Source organism: Nelusetta ayraudi, unplaced genomic scaffold (assembly GCF_046127955.1).
Source record: "Nelusetta ayraudi isolate G7.1 ecotype Tasmania unplaced genomic scaffold, CSIRO-AGI_Nayr_v1 ptg000011l, whole genome shotgun sequence".
Lineage (NCBI taxonomy): Eukaryota > Metazoa > Chordata > Actinopteri > Tetraodontiformes > Monacanthidae > Nelusetta > Nelusetta ayraudi.
Window position 1 is genome coordinate 27629973 of NW_027466061.1, and position 24009 is coordinate 27653981.

Here is a 24009-nt window from a genome sequence, read left to right on the forward strand (position 1 = left end):
AGCGAGCCTGCAGAAAATACCAGACGCTCTTCATTTGATCCGTTGTGATGCGAGGAGACGCTGCCTGTAACAGGCAGCCTGTCTTCTTTGTCTTCAGCTGGTGGCTCCTGTGTGCATTTACATTTAAATGTGGATACTTGACCCCGGAGACCCCCTCTACCTCTCCCACCTCCACCAGCTCCAACCTACTCAGTCCCTTCCGTCGCCTCCAAATGTTTCCTGCTATAAATCTAATATATCTAATTTTGGCAGGAGGGAGGAATTTAATCGACTGCTGAAGTTCCAGCACTCCACGAGGGGGTAGGAAGGAGGCAGTGAGTGGGGAGCATCTCGTTCCTCCACCCATTTTAAATCACCAAGTGGCCAATAAGCCACCATGAGTCAAGGACCAGCATGCTCAAGGTCTGTGCCTCCCACCCCCCCCACCCCTGTGCCGCTGTCAGCCACAGTGATTTGTCCACAGCAGCCCCTCGAGTAACTCACAGTCTAATCAAGCTGCCTTCGATACACCCGGACAGGGTCACGTGACCCCAGGGGGTGTTTCAGTGTGTCAGCTACTGTGTTTAAATGATGACCTGGTTCTCCTGGGTCTTATTCAGGGTTTGACGTCTAACTGCACAGAGAAGAAATATGGATTTCAAAGGTGACTGTAGACGTTTTAGTGCCCTGCTTCCTGATTCTTACCTGTGATCTTTAAAGCATTTTTAAATCAGGGAAAAATGAGAAATGAGAGTGCTGTGCTTCATTAAATACCAGGATGGTGTCACACATAAAGCTTTTCCCCCTCATTTGGTCCTTCCACCTCACTGCCTTAAATTTCATTCGTCAGCATCCAGTGGCAAGTATGAACACAGAGCAGTTTCCTGCAATCACTGTGACCAAACAGCCAGCAGCAGCAGCAGCAGCAGCAGCAGCAGCAGCAGCAGCAGCAGCATGAACAGGGATTTTTTTTTTTTCCGAGAAGTAAAAAGCTGATGGTCATGCAAATTATTTGTTCTTTTTTGTTTTTTTTATTTTATTGCTTTTCGGGAGCTTTGTTTCCCTTGAGAGGTTTGCAGGCCACAGTGAGATGAGCCTGTGTGTATGTTTATGTGTGTTTGTGTGTGTGTGTGTGTGTGTGTGTGTGTGTGTGTGTGTGTGTGTGTGTGTCTGTGTGTGTGTTTTCAATGGCGGCTGCCCAATTCGGAACAGTCGCACAGTCACATAAGCCACGTCTGGGAAAAGCTGCTTATCGGACTCATGATAAACAACATGATTAACAGCTGCTAACGTCAACACACACACGCACACACACAACACACACACACACACACACACGCACAAGAACAACATAGTCATGTCAACTTTTTATTCAAATTTCATCTGAGTCAAAATGATTCCCTTTACAAGTTTTTGTTCCTTTTTGTGTGTACGCTTATAAAAACACACACACACACACACACACACACACACACACACACACACACACACACACACACAGACACCCCCACACACAGGTAAGTAAACAGTGTGTTGCTGTACTTTGGATCGGTTGAAACTGAGCGAAACTCGGCGGTACAAGCAGACGGACGAACAGAAGAAGAAGATGGCCGGAGTTTATTTGCTGCTGCTGGCAGCCGGTTTGCTGCTGGAGGTGAACGGACTGCCGGTCGAGGAGGACACAGGTAGAACCTGAGGGGAGAAGGAGAAAATTGTGATAGTCAGATTTGCCTGAACATAGAGGAATCAGTCTTAAAGGTCAATAGAAAAGAGAGGTCGGGGAAATAGTTTTTTGTTGTTTTGCTCTGATTTTTTTTTTTTTTTTTTTTTCATTTCCAAACACAATTTTCCCATTTGGTGACCATCTGTGGTCACCAAATGGGAATCCATTCAGACCCTCCTGAGACACTCTGGGTGAAGGAGCTGTTCGCAAAGTCACTTCACCGCTAGATGGTGTAGTTTCAACCTGGCATCGCGTGGCGAAACAAGTTGGCACATACAGGCAGGATCAGCCGGTTCTCCAACTGGCTCAATGACCACAACTGCAGTTTGGACGAATCAAATAAAAAGACAGAAATTTCAATATTAAAATTAAAATTAATCTGATTTAATTTAGTTTAATTTAATTTGCTCATTTAAAAAAAAAAAAAAAACTGTAAGTGAAGAAGCAGAAGCTGTGTCTGGTTCCATGGATCAGGCGGCGTGTACCTGACCAGGGAGGCCGCCAGCTCTGTGCTGGTACGGCGGCGCAGGTTCAACAGTGGCCACCTGGAGGAGATGCTCAAAGACAACTTGGAGCGGGAGTGCATTGAGGAGCTGTGCAACATGGAGGAGGCCCGCGAGTGGTTCGAGAATGACGAGAAAACTGTGAGTGGCACCAAAAAAAAAAAACCTTGAGAACCAGCAGCACGTCCTCAGACCTGCACCTCAATGTGTGTGTGTGTGTGTGTGTGTGTCTTTGTTGCAGCTGGAGTTCTGGGCGGGATACCAGGGTAAGACCCGCCCCAGTTGTGCACATTGCTCAGAATCACAACCCTGCAGCCCTGTGTGTGTCTGTATGCAGATGGCGACCAGTGCAAGCCGCCGCCCTGCCTGAACGGCGGCGGCTGTGAGGACGGCATCAGCTCCTACGTCTGCTGGTGCAAACCGGACTTCAGTGGCAAGAACTGTGAGATCGGTGAGTCCGAAGTGGGAGTAGGGCCGAGTAGGGCCGTCGATTGAAAACATTGACAGCATCGACACCAAGGCAAATATCGGTATTGGATTGATATCTGCGTGACAGAATTGATACTTTTGTGAAGTTTCTCATCTACATATTCAGCAAATCACTCCAACTCCAACAGTGCAGTTGCAGTGTTGGGTTTTCTCACTGTTTGTCGCAACAACTAGCTGTCGTTGTTGCCGGTCAAAGGTGTGTAGGTGTGTGGTGGAAGACCTTTTGTGTAAGGCCACGCCCCTCATAGAGCTGGGTGACCACTTTTTTCTTAATTTCTTAACAGATTGTACGTGACTCATTCTACTCTGTGGTTGATTGGGTCCTTCTGTTTTGTCAGAGGTGTCCAAGCAGTGTTTGGTCAACAACGGTGGATGTTCCCATTTCTGTGTGATGAGGAACGATGCCGTTGTGTGTCGGTGTGCAGCCGGCTACCGTCTGGGGCAAGACAGGAAGACCTGCGAACCTACAGGTACCCGATTCAGATCCACTCGGTTCCTGGCAGCCAGTAAGCCCACTCAGCAACGAACATCGTCAACTTTTATCCGACTCGCCAGACTGAGCTTCTTGATTCGTCCAATTGGAAAGCGTGTTGATGCCAGCGGAGTCAGTTGGCAACACTTCCAGTTCCAGTGCCATTCATTTAAATGGAGTTGCTCACCTAGCGCTTAAAGGCGAAGAAGTCCGCCAGTTTGAAATGGCTTACTTCCACATTATGCATCCCCACTGAACATGCGCAGTAGTGTCATTTCCCATCATGCCTCTGTAACTCGAGATGAATAGGATAGGGTTAGGGTATCAGCCACACAGAAACTGCACATGGGCCGCATGGGATTTTTGGCTGCAGAACCTCGAGTGACCACTGGAAAGAAATTCTCTGTGTCGCCATATTGACTTAAAATACATCCATAATGTCCAGCACCAGGCTATCCGCCCTTAAATTAACAGCCAAAAAAAACAGTCCAGGTCAGCCAAGGTTTTATCGGTTGTTATTTACGAGCTGAGACACAGAGTCTGCCACTCAGACAGCAGCCTTTCAATCACAGCAAGACTTGAGCCGGTGCTCAGGTTTAAACAGACGCATCCTCTTCTGACTCTGACCGTGAAAACAACGTTACCACCACGCTGACGTCTGTTCAGGGTCCTGCAGAAGAGCAGAAATCTGGTTTGAGCCGGCTCTTAAATGAGGCTGCGCTTCCTGTCATTGCCTTCGCCTTTGATCCAGACGTGAGGCACCCAGAACTGTTGTCTCCTGACTTCCTCTCCTCCCCAGAGCAGTTCAGCTGCGGACGCGTCTATTTCTCAACTGGCTCCGCCTCCACTGCACGCCGCCGTCGCTCGCTGCCGCCACTGCCAGTCGCTGAGAGCGACGACGACCTCGCCTACGACTACAGCGACCTCAACGAGACAGAGCTGTTGTACGACTACAATGATTCTCGTCCGGTCAACTCAACACTGAACCTTCGCTCAGCGAGGACGCAGACGGCGGATGGCAGCGCGGCCTCTGACCCGCAGCCGACCCTCTTTCCTCTCTGGGATTATTTCGATGCACTTCCCAATCTCACGGCCAAAGAAAATCATGAGCAGAGGATTGTGGGAGGAGAGGAGGCCTTTCCTGGGCAGCTGCCCTGGCAGGTACCGAGAGCCGAGTCGGGGGGGGAGTGATGCCTACGTGAACCCAGAAGGGTGGGGCTAGATATTCCAGCTTCCACCCACCACAGCTGACAGCCAATCACTGTGCGTTGTTTACCCGGGGTTCAGTCTTCAAAGTCACTGGGAAGTAGAGGAGGACGATACTGGGGATTTTGTTAACAATCCGATAACAATTAAATACAGGGCTAGTATAGCCTACTGGAAATGTCATAACCATTATGACATAATAATAATCATCAATATTTATTTATTGTTTATTTATTATTTATTTAATTCATTATTTGATGCACACTTCCAAAAACAAATTCCTATGTGTTCTTTTGCACAAATGGCAATAAAAGGAATCTGAATCTGAATCTGAATTGAATAATTTTGTGATTTTGCGTTCAGTCAGTTGATTGTGCCCATGGTAAAACACAGGAGAGAGAGAGAGAGAGAGAGAGAGAGAGAGAGAGAGAGGGAGAGAGAAAGAGAGAGAGAGAGAGAGCTACGCTGTTAACTTAAGCAGAATTGGAGAGAATGTGTGATGAAGTTGAAGTCATTTGCCAGACGTGTAGAAGAGAAACTGCTGTAGAACACAAGTATCGATCTGATATTCAATACCATCGATATTCAGATCAATATGCCCGGCCCTCACGTAAGACAGTATTTTCTTTAATTGTTTATTAACCTTATCAACTCAACTGTCAACCTTCCTGCAGTGATTGTAATGCAGTTTTATTGGCTGTCTGTTAATCACTTTGTTGGGCAAAATGACCTTAAAGGTCCAGTGTTTAAAATTTAGCTTGATTTACGAAATAAAATCCTAACATACTGCCACTAAACACATTATTAAAAGTGTGTACCTGCAATAAAAGTAATTTATTAAAAAGGTTTTCCTACCCTGAGAATAGTTCCCATATATACAAGAATATACATAGAGCAAGGGTCTTACTCCTAGTTAGCTGCCATCTTGCACCACCATTTTTAAATGAAGCCCGACTGACAGTGCCCTAAATACAAAACTCGCTGTTAGGTGGGCTTCCTTAAAAATTGTACACACTGGACGTTTAAGTCTCCTTGTCTGTTGGGTCTAAACTTTGGCTAAGGAATTTTTTTTAAAAATATAAAATTTCCAGCCTTGACATAAGAAATTTCAAAGGTTCTTGTACAGCTAAAGCGGAACAACGAGCCACCAGGTGCCAAACAGAATATCTGCAAAATCTGTGGCATCATGGGAAACGTAGGAGTCCTGCTCTGGAGATTGTCTTAGTGCAGGTGTTTGTGTGTGTGCAGGTGGCCCTGATGACCCGCTCGGAAACCCGGCAGTGGACGGAGCCTTTCTGCGGAGGATCCCTGGTCAGCGACACCTGGGTGATCACGGCGGCTCACTGCGTGTTCTCAGTATCCACACAGAATTTCTTCGTCAGAGCAGGTAGGGGGCGGCCGTTCATCCAATGATGGCTTCTCCTGCTGTCGACGACAACGCGCTTATCCACCAATCCGCAGGCGAGTTCGACGTGAAGGCGGTGGACGCTGCGGAGCGAGACCACGCGGTGGCCGAGAAGCACCTCCACTTCATGTACAACCACCAAAGGTCCAAGTACGACCACGACATTGCGCTGCTGCGGCTGGCCACGCCGGTGGAGCTGTCGGCCCACCGCAGCCCCATCTGCCTTGGCCCCAAGAACTTCATCGAGGAGCTGGTGAGGACCTCCCCCACGTCCGTGGTGAGCGGCTGGGGGCGGCTAAAGTTCAACGGGTTGGAGGCCGCCAGGCTGCAGATGCTGGAGGTGCCCTACGTGGATCGCACCATCTGCAAGCAGAGCAGCCGCGAACACGTCACCACCTTCATGTTCTGCGCCGGCTTCCAGACGGGGATGAAGGACGCGTGTCAGGGCGACAGTGGGGGGCCGCATGCCACCCAGTACAAGGGCACCTGGTTCCTGACCGGCATCGTCAGCTGGGGGGAGGAGTGCGCCAAGGACGGCAAGTACGGCATCTACACCCGCTTGTCCAAGTACTTCCCCTGGATCAGCAAGACCGCGGGGATTCGCATCAACTGACCCCGGGGACGACGGCAGCCGTCGCGCCCTGCAGACCTCCGCCATCCCTGGATGTCCCATCAGTCACTAATAAAATGGGAGTTTTTAAATCGTGATTCCGTATTCTGCAAAATTCACTTTTCTGGTCAGTCAACTCTCGAAACATTTTGGTTTTTCCACTTAAAAACAAAAACACAAACACACAACACTGGCAGCCCTCTGTGATGTCACAAAGCTCAATGACCACAGTACCCAGCCAAACCCCCTTCCAGACGTGTGGTCAAGAAGCTCCTATTGTTGTCTACTTAAAACCACAAAATATGAACTAGTATATCCATCCATCCATTTTCAGTACTCGCTTCTTCCTGCATGGGCGTCTGATGGAGCCAATTCCAGGGCGAAGGCAGGGTGACAATCTGGACAACTTGTCAGTTCATCACAGGGCTGAACTAATATATTTAAAAAAAAAACATTTTTTTTAATTCTTTCATGCTTTTCATGCCTGTAGCGTCACACTGAAATACTGTGGAGGCTCTTTAACGTGATGAAAAAAGTTACATGATGTATGAAACAACTGTCAAATAGGAATGAAAAGACACCTGAATATCTTTTATTGAGAACTATAGAATATTTATAAACACATAATAACAATTACAAGTTAAACACTGCAGTCTGTCAAAAAGATGCATTTTTATTAGAAGTTGGCAGAAATGTGTGTGTGGGACTTTTTTTTTTTTTTTTTTTTTTTTACCTCCACTCCACCTGTTTTCTGATGCGTCAGTCCAAACACACACAACAGGAGGGCTGAAGGGTTGGAATGGCCATGTGATGGGTTGAAAATACTGCTGTTGGCTCCTCCTTCTCCTCCTCCAGCCATCTAGAAAGCAGATACAGGTCACATGACCTCACATCCGCACTTCTCTTCTGCCTCTTGCCGACTCTTCACGTGCACTTCTCCGAGGAAGCTCTGCTGGACCCGGTGACGGGCTCCACCTTCAAGGAGGGAGAAGATTCCGCCAAGCATTATTCTTCAGTCACTTCACAAAGGTTGTGGCTTGACTGAGGAAACACCAGTTAGAGAAGAGTGGTTTGAGGTGAGGTGTGGAAATGAAAGTCTGATTGAAGAGATTCACCCACAGCTGTATTTGTTGCTGCACTGATTCCAGTCAGTTACAGGAGCTACGAGACACGAGGCACTGTTCAGTAACACCAAGATTAACATCCCGCGAGGTTTATTTCCAGCGCTGCGGAAACTTCTAAACTGGTCCTAATGTGACCTGCAGGTCCAGGCATTCAAGGTGACCTTTGACCCTTGATATAACAACATCTCTTTTGAATACATAACTATTAACACAGTGATGTACACAAAGCATTAGGGAGATGACTGCAGACGTCCAGATCACATACTTCTGCACTAAACAGTTGATTTTGGGTTGTTGTTTTTTTTTAGTCCATAAAGTGCCTCACACTTACAAAAAAATAACTGTTAAAATGCAGATCTCTATTTTTGCACTTGAAATCACACATAAGGTATGAAGCGATGTCAGTTCAGAGGAAAAAAATGCCGTCACTTCCTGTGAGGAACAATGGAAGCCATGTTCACATTTGTGTGCGACGCAACAAAGGTTCAATGGTGCATTCAAGTGCAACAGAGGAAGTAAGAAGTATGTCATCTGGAGGACAGAGAGCCTGAGCAGCAGCGACCAGGAAGTCTGAGCACAGACCTGCTGCCACCACTGCTCCAAATGGACCCGATGCCAAATTTCCACTGGTTATATCTGACACGTCCACTTGTGTTCGACACGACTCATATCTGTTGCTGTTCAAACTTTAGGAAGATCCAGTCGTCCTGCGCACAGAGTTTGAGTCTGGACTGAAACATAACATAAAAATAAAGCGCAATTCTCATGAAATACAATCAAAATCGACTCGACTCCTCCACAGGGAACCTGTGAGCTGCCAACTCAGTGCATACAACTCCCCTGACACTGTGCTTAGTCCCCCTGCTGGTGAAAAGTAGCAGTGCGGCCAAAAATAAAAAGGACACTGAGGCGTGTGCGGTGATTTCTGCATGCAGAAGAAGAACCACAGAGGCAAAATGCTACAACTCCAACATCATTATCATCACTGGGTTAGCCCAGAACTTTAAAGGTCCCATATTAGAGCCATTTTCTGGACAAAGGTTTTCATCCTTGACCAAAGTGGAGCAGCCTGCCAAACCAAAAACTAACAGCACATTTAGCCCCCTGTTTACAGTCTCCCACTAGTTTGGGCTTCCCACACGTTTTTAAAAGGTATAACAAAAATAAGACATTCTCAGAGGGTGGAGTCAACATCTGGCAGCGAGTGTGTTCACTGGGAGAGTCTCAGTTACATCACTGAGGGCTGATAATCAGAACTGTGTGTTTTAGCACACCGTGTTCCTGAAAAGTGGAACAGTCAGAGTAAGTAAAGGACAAACTTCTCTAACTTCTGGAAAATCAATCGACGGAAAACAGGAAAGGGATTCTGACTCAATATGGGGCCTTTAAAAAGCAGCGGAGTTAGCAGCAAACACAAATAAGCAGGCAAATAAAGTCTTATCATGTGCAAGTATGACACCACTGGCCATCGTAAGATGTCACATGAAACGAGGCACCGTGCATAAACACAAAACATCAATTCCTGTGACGTGTTCTGGCTATAATTAGCGACTGGTGCTCATCAACCGCTCATCTCCAAAACCTCGATGGGTGGAAAGAAGCTGGAGGAGGCATCACATTTGGGAAACAAAGGCCTTGAAATGGACTGCAAAAAGCAATACTGCAAAGGCAAAAACCAGCGTCTTCCAAATGAAAAGCCGCGTACCAAGCTAGCAATGATTAGCTGAGCTGTTTGGCACCAGAAAAGAGAGATGACACGGGATGAACTTTTAAAATCCCCCAGTTTGTCTTTACATCTTGGCTGTAATAGCGGCGGAAGAGATGAAGAAGGAAAGTCCAACGTCCAGTTCTGAGGTCCGTGTGCTTTGCTCGCCTGCAGCCTGCCCAGGCCGACACGCTGCTGCTGATGTGCTTCTTCAGGACTCATGATTAATTATGTTTGTGTTGCATTTATGGAAACCCGTCGAGATGAGACGCCTCCGTTCTCTTCTCCCTGATTGGCTTTCAGCAGGTCTCTCCCAAGATCCTGTGCAGGTCCTCCGAGAGGACGCGGCCCTCTTCACCCCGACTGATGTTCCTCACCGTCCTGAGATCACACACACACACACACACACACACACACACACACACGAGACAACACAACACGACAACAAAGAGACATCAGTGCGACAGTGTTTCCATCCTCTAGTCTGGATCATCGTTTCCACCCAACCCTAGTGGTCGGTGGTGTTATTGCAAGGGGTTCATGAAAATGAAATCTAATACTTTTTGACAGCCTTTGACATTTATAGAAAAAGGCCTTATATCTGTCACAACACATTGTCAAATGACTTATTTTACATGGCTAATATTTTATACAATATGACTTTTATGAAATGACTTTATTTAATGAGACTTGCATTGTCAAAGCCACTGCATGGCGCTGTTAATACATTAAACTTAACTCAATCTGTATGCTTTTCAAATGATGAGCCCCCTAGTGCTTCAGTTGGGCATACAACATTAATTCCTAATGATACTTTAATTGTAAAACACTTGAACGAAGGTTACAAGGTTCTGGATGCTACATCAGGAAAGCTTGTATTTGCCTCAAAGGTTGAAAAATGTCAACTTTCACTCTCAATACTGGGGTCCTTTTGGGTCAATAAAAACATGCAGGGGGTCCAGGACCCCACAGGGGTTGAGAGCCACGCTTCCTGATTGTGTCTTCATGTTGTTTTTTACCACATTCCTGACGAGTCCTCGTGCACCAGCTCAATGACGTCACCGCAGTTGAAGATGATGTCATCAGCACTGGCCATGCTGCTCTCCACCATGACTCTGTACCTGCCGGACAACTGAAAGGCAAAAAGTTGGGAAAGAATTTCACCAAATGGAATTGTGTAAAAAATGAACGATAAAAAAAATCTATATAAAAAAAACAAAATGTAAGAAAACAGTTTGCAAGAAAAGAGCCGCACCAGCGGTGCCAGTTGGTCGTCGTCGTCGTCCTCGTCCGAGTCAGAGATGTTGGAGAAGTCGGTGGCTGCAGCCCAGTCCTCCAAGCCCTCACAGATGGCCACCGAGTGGGCCGGGCCGGGCCAGGCTGCAAGGCAGCAAAGCCACAAAATTATTACATTTTTTTTTAAAAACAATCCACACATCAAAAATCATTAATTTCTTTGCACTGCACTCACCGCGTTGCGGTGAGTGGACGACAGGGTCGGAGTGGGCGGGGCTGCTTCGTGTAGACTCCTCCCCCTTCATCCTGCCGGCTGCGGCCGAGCTGTGAGGGACAGTGAAACACGCTGAGCAGCCTCCTACCGGCGCTTGGCTCCACCACACACACACCTGGGGCGCACTGGACGGCATCCACCACGGCACACACACACACACACACACACACACACACACACAGGCAGACAGGCACAGGACCAACAACAACAACAACAACAACGTGCACGGCGTCACCACAACGAGCTCCTCGGTCCAGTGGGTCACAGTCATACACATCACAGCGAGCAACAACCTGAGTCGCGAGCGGCTGTGATATGTGGACGGCAGGTGAGTAACGACTCGCATGCAGAGGTAAAACAGAATTTGTACAAGAGCCCCGGTGACGCTGAGAGTTTGTTAGGGATGAAATAATCAAGAGGGATTCTAATAATGACGAGGAAAATGGCACCTAGTCACCCCAGAGCGGAAGCACCCCCACAAATGCTGTGTGACACGTATAGTTAAAAAAAAAGATTTATTTTTTATTTTTAGTTATTATTTGTTCATCTTTGGTATCCAAATCTCTTTGTTGCTGCGCAATCAACATTTGTCACACGATTGCTCATGTTTTCTTGTGTTATGGAAAAAAATAATAAATATTTGAATCATAAAAAATGATTTGTTTTGTTATTTTCATTCACTCACAGTCAGACTTTAGCAGAACATCCTCCCTGTATCAGGCAAAAACCACAATGCATTTTCAAGGCCCAGAAAAAAAAAAATGCATGCTAACGAGCAAGTGGTGTTTTATCAGGTTCTCCAACAAGGCCATGAACACACAGTGGAGGTCTGTTGTTGTTTCTATTCTTCAGAACCCCGGAACGCAACGTGACCGAAATGTGTGTTTCCTCCTCCGACAGGCCAGTTGAACTCTGGAGGTTCTGAAGGGAGAAACCCGGATGCGTCGCACCGAACGCCAACAACATCCTACACCCGCACAGCAAGGCGTCTCTGACTAGGTGGGAAAACTGGGAGCGTTTCAACGGCAACAGGGAGGAAAGAATGAAGGTAGAGTCACCTGTCCGAGAGCAGCGAATCAGAGAGCGGCAGGGAGGCGGCCTCGTCGTCTGGGAGGAAGAGACACAGAAGACACAGGCTCACCTCTGACACCCATGCCCAGCTCCAAGTCCAGAACTGTATCACACAAAGCTGAGTCGTTAAATGAAGCACAAGTGTTGGGAATTTTTACAAAAAAAAAAAATCAAACCGTGTTGCAGTTTCAGCTGGTTGGTGAGAATTTTACGGATCTCCGTCAGCCAGGACACTTTCACTTCCACTGTGGGAGCCTGGAACACATGCACACGCACGCGCGCACACAGCAAGAAGACAGACCATGTGGTTACACATACATACATACATAGATACATACATACAAATGTTGTAAAGGTACCTGGATGACGTAGACCACCTCCCTCCCGCTGTACCACATCTCAAACTTCCTCACGTCTCCTTTCACCGTGTCAGTCACTCCCACGGCGCTCATCTACACACACACACACACACGCGCGCGCGCGCACACACACACACACAGAACAAACCGCTACGTATATGTGCGTGTGCCTCTTTTGACTCTCCTGACACTTTTATAGCCTATTTATTTGTATCGCATGCTGGAGCAATATTCTCATCAGATCATTTGCAAGGCAAATCACTGTTGTTGACCAGGCTGCAGCTGAAAAGAGAGTCACTTAGGTGGCAGAAAGGCAGGAATAAAAAAACAAAACAACACACAATCATTTCAAGTAAATTTGATGAAAAAAGATATTATATTATATATATATATGATATAATATTTTGCACATTTCTTTTTTTTTTAAATATAACACCAAAGATAATCACCAAACAAAAAAATAGGAAATACTAACAACAAAAGAGGGAGACAGAGAAAGAAATCCAAATCCAAATCAGTGAACTTCCGGATATGAGGAGTGTGTGCTAAAACACCCCTCTGTGATATCACAAAGGGCACTGACGTTGATAATGCTGGGCTACTGGCCACACCCCCCACAGCCATGTGTAGGCTTTGCTTTCTGAGGCTGTCCTATTTTTTTATTATACCTTTCAAAACTGTGTGCAAGGTTCAAAATAGCATCTGCTAGCGGGAGGCTGTAAACACAAAGCTAAATGTGTTGTTTTCTGGAGTTATGCAGTGTTTTTGGTTTAACTAATCATAGCACGCTGCTCCACTTTAGTCCAGGATGAGTCTAGATGGGAAAACGTCTCTGAATGTTTAGCAGAAGGCTGGAAGCAGAGGGCTAAACATGCTGCTCTCTCTACACCCAGAGACGTCGACCAATCGCGCGAGGCTGCTCTCAGTCTAAATGTGACCATGTGACTGGGACGGCGGCGCGTCTCCTCACTCTGAGGCAGGACTTGAAGCTGTAGAAGGGCGTCGCCCGGTCGGCCGCGTCCTCGTCCCGCCGCTTGCAGAAGAGCAGCGCGTGCTCGTACAGGAAGAGGTGCCGCTGCATGGGCTTGAACCTGGCCAGCTCCTTCATGCGCACCGCCGCCCTCTTGTGGCTGATCCACACACTGAAGCCACCCTGAAGCACCACCCGGCCCAGCTGGCTGAGGTCCCCCTGATATCCTGTGATGGCGATCTGGTGCATGGAGTCGTTGACAGACTTGAGCAGCTCCAGCATGGAGTTCAGCGCCTCCTGGAGTTCACAGCGGTACTGCTCCTCAGTGCAGTGTTTCAGCAGCTCCTGTCGACACACACACACACACACACACACACACACACACACACACACACACACACACACACAGGTAAGAGCATCTCACCTCTCTTGGCTGCCCCCGATTTGATCTAAAGGTCTGAGTGAAAACGAACTCAGTAATTATGGTGAATCTTTTTGTTTAAGGTTACTCCAAGCCACCAGAGGGCAGTCAAACATTACATTGATTGGAAGTTGAGGGTTACCACAGGTATCATAAGTTGATCAATTGAGTTAACCAAGACCCTGGGAGGTGAGGAAAAACATTAATTTAATTTGTTTGGTGATTCATGTTGACTTGAAACCTTGAAAGGGAAATAAAGCGCAGCGTGAACCCACAAGAGGACATAATCACATAATAATTTTGCATTTAGCAGAGTACACGTCTAAACCATACTCCCATCAGCCAAGTGTGGCTCAATATAGGACTACACGGACCTTGAGCAGCAGCTGGTACTTAGTGAGACGCTGGACTGGTTTGAGGAGGTAGGAGTCGAGGCCCAGCTTGTGATCCAGCTTCTTCTGGCACTCCTTCAAAAAAAGACAGAAAGAAGAAGAAGATGAAGTGCACAGGTAGAATATTCAAAAAACAAAGCTCAAACCTGGCAACCTCACACAACAAATCTTTCAGGCGTGGGAGAGGTTTGCTGGTACCTGGAAGAAGGCTGAGTCGGAGCACTGTCTCCACAGCAGCTCCGAGCGAGGCTTGTTCTGGCAGTAGCGCTCGTACACCTGGAACTTCTCCTTCTGCTCGCACACAGAAAAAAGTCCCAGTTAGATCAGCCAGGTGCAAGCCACACCTGCCAGGCCGGCAGCAGAGCTCCCCGCTGTTCTCTCGCCGTGGTTTCCTCACCCGCTGCAGGAAGCAGGAGCCCACCTTCTCCGGCGTCTCCAGGCAACGCTGCAGGTCCTGGAGGAAGACCCTGAAGAGGGAGAAAAGATGATCAGCGTGACTGCTTGTCCTGGAGCTCTGTGTGCAAGTGTGTGCACACATGCATGTGTGTGTGTGTGTGTGTGTGTGTCTTGCCTGCTGTGAAACTGGTAAATCTCCGGCATGTTTCCAAACAGGACATCCTTCTGGCTGCGCAGAGCAGCAGGGAGGAGGTTGGACGTGGACGGGTCCTCCATCTCCGCCCTGTAGCCCTGAGAGGAGAGGAAAGGAAGGAGAGTGGATGGAGGATGGGGGAGGGACAAGAAGATAAATTTCAATAGATGTTCAAATTAGAGCTGTCAGCATTAACACAATCATAGCGATGAGATTAAAAACAAGATTTTTTTTAATCGCATTTTAATCGCGAGCTTTTTGTCCCCTCCATTCAGCCGTAGTTTGGTTCCTCAATCTATGTTTCTACAATGCATCCTGCTAACATTTGCTGTGTTCATTCCGTGCAATTCACACTGCGGTGATGGTTAACGCAGCCACCTGCTAAACTCACTAAACTTTTGGGTGCAGCCAACGTCCCTCAGACCGGCGAGGCACCAGACCTGTGGATGAAAGTACATCCAAGAAGCTAAGCTAACTAAAGCCACTGCTGAATGGGTGGCAGCTGAATGCTCTGCCCCATCGTATGTCGTCCCGCCAAGGGGAACAATTGTTCACGCATACAGGAGCTGTATGAAACTGAGAAAGGAACCAGTCGCCTGTTTATTTGATTCCCAATGAAGTCGCTCCAGTTAGAATGGCTTTACATCAATATGGACATAAAAAACTGTCTTGAAATGCAAAACAACAGAATTTTAAACATGCAAATCAAAATGCGATCAATCTCGCTCAACTATGGAAGGTCAGAGACTGATCTCAATTAATAAAATGTATCGTTTGACAGCCCTTGTTGAAATACAAATGCTGCGTCAGAGGAGGGATAGAGAGTCTCACCAGGAGGACGGACAGCAGCTCGTCCACATAGATCCTCTCAGTAGCAATCAGCTCCTTCATGACGTGTCTGATCACAGGAGACAACCAGGAAAGACACATCAAGTCACACACACACACACACACACACACACACTAAGACACAGCTGCAGGCTATTACACCTGCCAAACCTCAGGGACAGGGGTCAGGGGTCATGGACGACGCACCGTGTGACCTGCTCCGGATTGTCCTCCGCCTCCGAGTCCGTTTCTGAGACGGCGCCGCCATACAGGCAGCTGCGGTTGCCCTGAAAGTCGTGCATGACCTCGATCTGTTGAGGAGGAGGGAGGCAGGGACGCAGGGAGTCAGTGCAGAAACACGCTGTCCACCAGCGTCTTGGTGCCATCGTGGAGTTTTGTTGGGTTCAATGTGTGCAGCAGCACTTTTTGGTTGAACTGAAAGCATTTAGTGCCGTTTGTGTGTTTCCTCCTCTGAGCACCATGAACATTGGGTGCAACACACGCACACAGACACACACACACACCCACACCCACCTTGGGCTGGCTGCTGGTCCTCCTGGCAGCTCTCTTGCCAGGCAGCAGGTCAAAGGAGAACTTGGAGTTGAGGACATTAAAGTCAACGCCTGCAGGAAGGAAAGGTTAGATATGTAATACTGTTCAAGCATCAAAATACACTTGATTCATCAGACTGACTGCTTACTGTAAAAGTCTAAGTGACTTGGAGATAATTAGATTTTATGCTGATGTAATATGCAGAGAGGAGCTGTAGGAACAGTGCAGCAACTGGTGACCTGCGTTTGACCTGCGGTGGCTCAGTCACCTGCTGTCGACCTGTCAGGCATGTATGTAACTATGTAACTGTGTGTGTATACAGTATGTGTATGTTGCATGGTAAATATGTAAAATACGTATATTGTCATTCATTATATTTATAAGTAAATTACTTGCATGTTTTGTTAATACTAAGTCAGTAAAACATCTCTATGACTATTTTTTTCTCTAAGTATCAAGCAGCATATAGAGAGGAATGAAGATTGTTATTGTGTTCATTATTTATGGAGAAGGCAAAGGAGTTTATAAGTTGTTCTTGTCACTCCTTTTTGAAAAATATATTCTAGATTTTATGTTCAAACAGTTTGTCTAATTATCTTCTTTCTTTTTTGTCCTTCACATTTGAAATAAATACTGAAATCAAAATCAGATCAGATTAAACTCTAAGCAATCTTGTAGCAAGTTGGCAAGTTGCCGAACCTCCCTGTGACACTGTATTGAAGGCACCTGTGCCCTGTGTGACATCACAAAGGGTTTAATTTCTAGCACTGAGTACACATGCCGTCTGCAAAGTGGCGCGAGCAGAAAACATAAAGGACTGAAGCTCATTTCACTGGTGGGCAGTTGACAGAGAGGATTGAGACGCTGATTGCTATTGGAAAACACTGCTGAGGAGAATTTTGGCATTGAACTCATCAGAGTGAGTGTCTGAACCCAAATCCAGTGCCGGCCAGCCAGAGGTCACGCTGAGAGGTCAAAGGGTCGTACCATGTTTGGGGGAGAAGAGCGGCGACTTGCAGCGCTGCGAGGTCAGGTCGGCCTCGGGCCTCGGCGCCACCAGTTGCACCGGCCTCACCTGCACGTCGGCCAGCTTCCTCAGACACTGCTCCCTGTTCCTGATCATCGACTGCATGCAGCTCAGCTTCTCCGTCACCATGAAGATCTGCGACTGGAGACACACGGCGGTGGGTGAGGCGTCGGTTCAGACACGGACCCGTCGGGTCGCGAAGGCCTCGGTCGCAGTACCTGCAGCTGTGGTGTGAGGATGGCTTCGAACTCCAGGCTCAGGATGTCCTGGTTGCTCTTCAGGGCCGACGGCACCCTCTCCTGGTGAGAGACCAGGTGCTGCAAGGCCTCCTGAGCGCCCTCCCTGGTCTGGAACCGGTCCACCATCTGACTGGCCAGGAGATAGGCGCCCTCATCACACCAGCGAAGAGCCTGAAATAACACACAAACACGATATGCATTGATACGAGAAGCCAGTCGACTCAGCTCAGGGATTGGTTGCTTTATTGCAGATGTGAATATTTCTCTTTGTCTGAAAGCATGACTGTATTATTGTTTGCTTGGCAATAACGTTTTTTCTAATCAATCAATCAGTCAATCTGTATTTGTATAACACCTTTCATACATAAAATATGCATCCAAAGGCGCTTGAAAATAAAAAATAATAATAAGACAACAACATTGAACAGAAGTGCAGCAGTCAATTAAAACCCTCCCCCAAAAACAACAACAACTACAAAAAAAACAAAAAAAAACTCTGTTACCCCTTCCAGGCGGAGCAGCAGGTCTCTGGCACGTGTGAGCGATGCGCGCTTGGTGCGTATGGCGTTGGTGATGACGTCACAGTGGTGCCGCAGCTCGTTGCAGCGCTGAACGATGAGCGCCAGGGCGTAGTGGTGGTTTGCCGCCATCTGGTGGCCGTGCAGGATCACCATCTGGGCGCGAGACATCTCTCCCTGGCAGACAGACAGACAGACCCTCCTCAATCACTTCCTGTGACATTGAGTATGCCTGTGTTACATCTAACGTATTAACAGCGTTATGCAGTGACTTTAAGAATGCAAGTCTCTTACTGAAAGACAACAAATTTCATAGAATAAAATTTTATCATCATCAAAGTCATATGATATCAAATAAAAGTCGTGTGTGTGTGTGTGTGTGTGTGTGTGTGTGTGTGTGTGCGTGTGTGTACTAGCCTTGGCTTGTTTGTCCAGCAGCTCCAACTCCCTGAGCAGCTGTTCTGTCCGAACCACCGTCGTGCCCACAAACGCGATGCCTTTCTCCTCCTCGGTGAGCCTCGTCAACACGTCGTCAAGCTGCACGTGCACACGCACACACACACACGCGCTTAATTCAAACTTGTTTTTCAGCGATGAAGAAATTTGAGAGATTAGATTCCATCATTTTGCAGCTGAGGACTACGCGGCTGACCATCAGCCCCACCTGCTGGAAGCTGATTTCATACTGCAGCAGCTGCAGGTACTGCTGCAGCTTCAGGTGGTGCTTGTCAAAGAAGCCGTCGAAGGCCTCCTCCATGTCTCTGAGCTGAGCCAGCAGCCTGAAAAGAAGATGGCAGGGTGAGTTTGGCTCCCAGTCTGGCCGCTCCGCCAGGCAGAGAGGACCAGGGCCAGGCCGGGCTTCTCTGCCTGGTGCCTGCAGACTAGCAACACTTTTCCTATTAATTTCCCAGGCGTTTGAGCCGCTCTACCTGTGCACAGTGTCCATGTCGGCCCTGATGTCCTCCTCATCCTCCGTGTCTCTCTTAGAGGCCTTGACCGTCTCCAGGTTGGACAGCAGCAGACGTCCCTCCTTCAGCACGTTACGGATGTCCTCCTGAGAGTGTGAGGTGCAGAGAGCAGCGTGACACGGCGCAGGAAGATCCAGCCGTGGGGAAGTGGAGAGAGAGTGCGGACCTTCATCTGTCGGTATCTGTGCGTGTGCGAGTGCAGCAGGAACTCAATGGCGTTGGCTTCGTCCGGAAGTTCCGTCTCAGAGAGCTCCGACCCGAAGCCCTGCAGCACCTGGGCGATGTCCTTCACCGTCACTGCAAAGGTCTCGATGGCCTGAAAACAGGAAGTTGGGGGCGTGAATGCACTGTTCTGCTTCCTGAACTCCAGGTGGCGCCATGCGGGCAGCTACCGTGCGCAGGACGATCCAGTCGCTCTGGCAGTACTCCACTTTGGCCGCAAAGTCCGACGTCAGGTGGTTCTCATCGATGTAGCGCAGCAGGTCGCCCACCGAACGCAGCATCACCACCTGCAGACACACACGGAGAGGCAGCAGACAGGAAGTGACACGTGACCCGTCCCAGCAACGACCTCAGCAAGCACACAAGGGGGAGGGAACATGTTCCAACGCACCGGCATCTTCAGCAGGAAGTCGTCCTGGCTGAAGCGGAAGCCCAGGTCGGTGCTTGAGGACGGGCTGGGGGCGGAGCTTAACAGGCCGGAGGGGCGGAGCACCAGGATCAGATGCAGATTGCCAGGGAATGAAGTCTGGGGGCAGACGAAGAAGAGCATCGTGTAATCTGTCAGCAAATCACAAACAACTTTAACCCTTCACTCGCTTCACACCTTTGCACCTATAAACTCTGTAGAAGTCCAGAAAGAGGCAGACTTAGCCCTCTGTTTACAGCCTGCTGCTAAAACTGAAGCTTTGTTGAACCTTCCACATGTTTGTGAAGGGGCTAAAAAAGAGAGGGAGGGGGCAGCTCACCTGGCTCGCTAGGGGTTTGGTCACTACACACACAGCTGAGTTTTCAGCTTTTCTAAAAAGCAGAGGAATGAAGACGGCGAAGCAGACACACTGTGAATGCTGTGGGGAAAACATTGGCGAGGGGAATTTTTTTTACAAAATTTAACTCCTTTAAAAGGTACAGACAGACAGACAATCAATATTCAACCGTAACTTTTTTTGCAGGTTGTGGAGTTTCTTTCTCTGGTGTGACTGGCCTCGATGTGACTGGCCTCAGTGTGCGGCTGCTATCAAACAGCATCCTCACCACGCAGGTATTTACCAGCAGGATCTGCTGCTTAGTAGTAGCGGGAGAATCAGTATCATCCATCTCCACTGTCAGCGGACTTGCTGTCGTGTCGTGTCGTGTTGTGTTGTGCTGTGTTGTCGGCCGTGAGCATCTGGAGGTGGTGGACAGTCAGTCACTGAGCGGTGGAGTCCAGCGGCGCTCAGCAAATCGCATCAGTGACAGACCCACAGCTCAGCAGACCCATCATCTGAACCGTGTGTGTGCGTGTGAGAGACAGAGAGAGTTGACACACTTACGTGAGGCAACTACACTGTAATCTGCGATGACTTTGTGATTCTGTCTTTCTCTCAGATGAAATAAATCCCTTTAACCAAACATCACATAATCCCTGCTTCACACACATCATGTCCTGTGAGCAGTACCACCGCCACCAGGGCGCATCATATCCAAAGAGGAGTGCTGTTGTGTTTCAGCAGAGCAACTCTGCATGACTCCTGCTGCAGCAGCAGCAGAAGCAGCAGCAGCAACGGATCTTTCTGTTCCCCTCAGCTGCAGCGACTCGTCATGTTCCCACTAGTTACATAAAAAGCTGCACAAGTTGAGGACGTTCGGAGAACTGCTGCAGTGCACCGACGCACATCCTGTATTCTGCATCAGGCACGCACGCGCGCGCACACACGAACGGCTCGTTTGTCATTGGCCCGTCCTGCTCCTCCGCACAGCCCAAAACACTCAACTACTCCTAGCTGGTCCTAAAGAAAACCCAGAAGGGTTTGTTTTTTTCTCGACACCTGCGGAAGCAGGAACACACACACACACACACACACACACACACACACACACACTCCTCCTGCCAGCCTGTGTGTGTGTGTGTGTGTGTGTGTGTGTGTGTGTGTGTGTGTGTCGCAGCGGACAACAGTTCCTGGAGCAGCTCCTCTCTGCTGCAGTATCACCGCCCCGTGCGAAGCCTCCCACCCTCCATCTCCTCCTCCCACTCCCCCTCCTCCTCCTCTTCCTCCCCCTCCTCCTCCTCAGCTTACCGCGGCCCGGCGCAGGCGGGGGAAACCCCGCAGCGGGCTGGACTCGGCCATGGTCCCCCCTCCCCGGTGCCTCGGTCTCTCCCGGCGGCAGGTGGAAGTCCGCAGTGGGTCTCGGTGTGTGTGGAAGCTTCGCCGCAGTGTCCGGGCTGCTGTGCCGGGCCGGAGTTGAGCGCGCACCCTCCCACCTCAGCCACGAGCACTCCTGCTCGGCTCGGGACTGGACTGGGATGGACGAGGGCGGTGACGGCGGGATGCGTTCACACTCACCTGACGTCAAAGCCGCGCACAAAAAAAATAAAAAAAATTAACAAACGTACAGAGACAAACAAAGCATTGTCAAAAATAATGATTGGGAAATTATTTGCAACACTTTGCCGCGTTTTCGGGAAAAACGGATATTGCCACCTCAAGGCAATATCCGGTTTCCTGTCAGGTGAGCCGTTTTTTTAAGTAAACTTTTAATTTCCTGTCAGAGAACAAATGACTGGACATGATTTTATTAACAAAGTAGTAGGCGAAGGAAAATAAAATGTTGACTCTGTGTGTGTGTGTGTGTGTGTGTGTGTGTGTGTGTGTGTCAGAGAAAGAGAGCGACAGAGTAGAGAGAGAGAGAGAGAGAGAGAGAGAGAGAGAGAGAGAGAGAGAGAGAGAGAGAGAGAGAGAGAGAGAAGATTTTCCCTGGATCCACAAGGTGGCGGTGTAAAGCCAGTGGATCGGATCGCCATCCACCACTCCAATCTGACTGTGCTCACGTTGCTTTTCCATTGCGGTGTAAATGAACAGTTGATTTGAAATGAGTGAACACACAAAAAAACCCACAAAGAAACAAACTTCATAAAAAGAAATAAACCAAAATTTTTTTTAACATCTTTGTTTTGCATTTAGTCAAATGTTAATCATCAGTTTTGCCCTCAACTCGATCTCAACAGAAGAGGGGTGTCCCATTCTTCTGACATCTATTTGATTTTACCCCACTGCTTCCCATCACTGATGGCTCCAGGCTGAGCTTCTTGGCTGGCTCTGCTCGGGAGGAGACAGGACGGTATTATGGCTCTTGGCTTCAAGACTCAGACCTTTAAAAAGCTCAGCCACCTACTTTTGGATCCCTCCGCTGCACTGAAATTAAACTCCTGGCAGCGGTTGCAGCCTGAGTTTTCCATGTGAAGTCAATGTAAAAAAAAAATTTAAAAAAAGCCCATTTAAAAAGGGCTGTTTTCAAAAATTTGTTTTAGCGAAAGGATGGAGTTTTCTGAGGAGTTGACTGACAGGACTGAGGCTCGGATGTTTGGTTAAAAACTTGGATGAGATTGGACCTTTAGGGCCTTTTATATTTGAATCAATGGAGGCTGAATGTGACCTTGTGTCTGTTTGTCCACATGTATGTCACCGTCATGCGGCCCGGTGTCCATGTGGAGACCCCGCCCTCACTCCTCCAGAGGAAAAATTGCACTGTCATGTTGCGTTTGGGTCAGAGTGGCCGCGGGCCAGACGAAGTCCAACTGTTTCCAGGAAGCCTGGGAGGCAACGTGACCTCTTCTATTAAGACCTGAGCCTGCTGTTTGCGTTTCACCCTAAACCCCTCATGCACGTCTCAAATAGCTTTGATCTGGAACTGGACACTGGTTAGGAAAGGGGGTTTCCTGCAGCTGCGGGAAGACGTTTGTCTGCTTCATTAAATAAGCTCTTCCAGCCTGGAGCTTTAAATTCCCATTGCATCCATCTAGGTGTCACATAACACTTCAGCTGGTGCTGCCTCTCAGGCTTGATTTTCACCAAGGTGCACAAGAAGCCGCTAAACCCTGAGAGGTCCCAGCAGTGACCTCTGCCCTGTGTGGCAACCCAGAGCTCATTGCACTCACTTCCAGCTCTGACTTAATTATGATTTATAAGAATACCCTTATAATACATTTTAGCAAACATTTTTGTAAATGGATATCATGCATTCAAGAAGCACATCATTCCGTGGCATTTTCAATTTTTTTTTTCAGGATTAATAACATATTAATCTGTGATGATTTGTATACAATGCAAAATCACATGCAAATCAAATTGCTTTTCAATTGGATAAAGGGAATAGAAGGCTATTATTCAATTTCTTTGAATCAGATTTAGTGGTATTTATTGACAGTAATGTCACAGTTACATTTCTCATCATTATTCATATTGATAATCTGATTTCTACTCTTCATGTTTTTTCATAGTAAAACACATATAAAGAAATATAAATAATATTATGAGCTAGTATAAATACCAACATACCATTACCCTTTTTGGATAAAGAAAGAAACAAACAAAACAAGCAAGATTTTTAAACCCTTGACACAAGCTTATTATAGTGAACCCACCAGAGGATTTCCAGAGTCACAGAGGTCAAAAGGGAATCATTGTGGCGATCCTGGGTTAATCTCACACACGTTCCTGAAACAACATTGAATAAGAACATTGAAGACGGATGCTCCAACCAACAGCACCAAGATGGCGTGGAAAGACTTTAATCAGCTCAGATCAGACAAACTGGAACATGTCCAACCTTCACACTGAACCTCGAAGCTCCATCATTATCAGCGTTGTCTTTAAAGAAGAGACAAAGGTTCACCATTTTCTGCTTCTGTTTGCCAACTTAAGTGCCAAAACACACAGCTTTGAATGGCAGCCCTATGTGATGTCACAAAGAGCATTGATACCTCTACCAGGTTAGAGACCACACCCCCAGTTAGATGTTGGCCTTTTAAAACCAACTTGTTTTTGTAACATTCCAAATGTGGGGAAGGTCCAGGAAAGTGTCACAAGTCACAAGTTTTAGCGGGAGGCTGTAAACAGAGGGCTAAATGTGCTGTTCTGTAGCTACAACAAGGTTTTTGCTTTTGCTGGATGATTAACTAACTAACTGATGACCAACTGATAGCATTTTCTTTATAGCAGTCTTTTGTTTAGTCAATTTGCAAATTCAAAAAGTTTCGGGGCAAAACTGGAAAACAAACAGGATCGAAAGCAGAATTTTCATGTTTGGTCTCATTCACCAAGACAGCAGTACAGGTGCTGCTAATTGATCAGGACAATAATAGCAGCTTAA

At 47.8% G+C, this 24009-nt stretch overlaps 2 protein-coding genes across 3 annotated transcripts; one reads left to right on the forward strand and one right to left on the reverse strand.

Annotated features, from left to right (window-relative positions):
* The first annotated feature begins 1506 nt into the window (after positions 1–1506).
* f9b (coagulation factor IXb) lies at positions 1507–6481 on the forward strand. Of its 2 annotated transcripts, XM_076022373.1 has the most exons (9): positions 1507–1664; positions 2177–2346; positions 2447–2471; positions 2543–2656; positions 3033–3164; positions 3966–4327; positions 5621–5759; positions 5834–6054; positions 6199–6481. In XM_076022373.1, the coding sequence occupies exons 1-9, from the start codon at positions 1586–1588 to the stop codon at positions 6388–6390; spliced, it is 1434 nt and encodes a 477-aa protein (XP_075878488.1). In that variant the 5' UTR covers positions 1507–1585; the 3' UTR covers positions 6391–6481. The 2 variants fall into 2 exon arrangements, with proteins under 2 accessions (XP_075878488.1, XP_075878487.1); XM_076022372.1 differs by having other exon boundaries at positions 5834–6481.
* Positions 6482–8597: 2116 nt separating this feature from the next.
* On the reverse strand, positions 8598–21223 carry mcf2b (MCF.2 cell line derived transforming sequence b). Its single transcript, XM_076022364.1, has 25 exons — positions 20937–21223; positions 19274–19408; positions 19053–19169; positions 18827–18976; positions 18622–18746; positions 18357–18471; positions 18106–18229; positions 17678–17865; positions 17154–17345; positions 16896–17076; positions 15891–15979; positions 15564–15667; positions 15360–15426; positions 14511–14626; positions 14337–14406; positions 14138–14230; positions 13922–14014; positions 13127–13471; positions 12157–12249; positions 11974–12052; positions 11785–11833; positions 10688–10851; positions 10472–10596; positions 10236–10348; positions 8598–9597 (listed from the first exon to the last, which is right to left on the reverse strand). Exons 1-25 carry the CDS (start codon positions 20985–20987, stop codon positions 9516–9518), a joined length of 3060 nt encoding a protein of 1019 aa, XP_075878479.1. The 5' UTR covers positions 20988–21223; the 3' UTR covers positions 8598–9515.
* Between the last annotated feature and the right edge of the window lie 2786 nt (positions 21224–24009).

Excerpts from the sequence above, each read along its gene's own strand:
- f9b (XM_076022372.1), top strand. The coding sequence starts at position 1,586 with ATGGCCGGAGTTTATTTGCTGCTGCTGGCAGCCGGTTTGCTGCTGGAG. Across the intron at positions 1,665-2,176 it reads GCCGGTCGAGGAGGACACAG|GCGGCGTGTACCTGACCAGG; the intron begins GTAGAACCTGAG and ends TCCATGGATCAG. Across the intron at positions 4,328-5,620 it reads CTGGGCAGCTGCCCTGGCAG|GTGGCCCTGATGACCCGCTC; the intron begins GTACCGAGAGCC and ends GTGTGTGTGCAG.
- mcf2b (XM_076022364.1), bottom strand. The coding sequence starts at position 20,987 with ATGGCCGAGTCCAGCCCGCTGCGGGGTTTCCCCCGCCTGCGCCGGGCC. Across the intron at positions 15,980-16,895 it reads GCTCTTCTCCCCCAAACATG|GCGTTGACTTTAATGTCCTC; the intron begins GTACGACCCTTT and ends TCCTTCCTGCAG. Across the intron at positions 10,597-10,687 it reads CGTCCACTCACCGCAACGCG|CCTGGCCCGGCCCGGCCCAC; the intron begins GTGAGTGCAGTG and ends GCTGCCTTGCAG.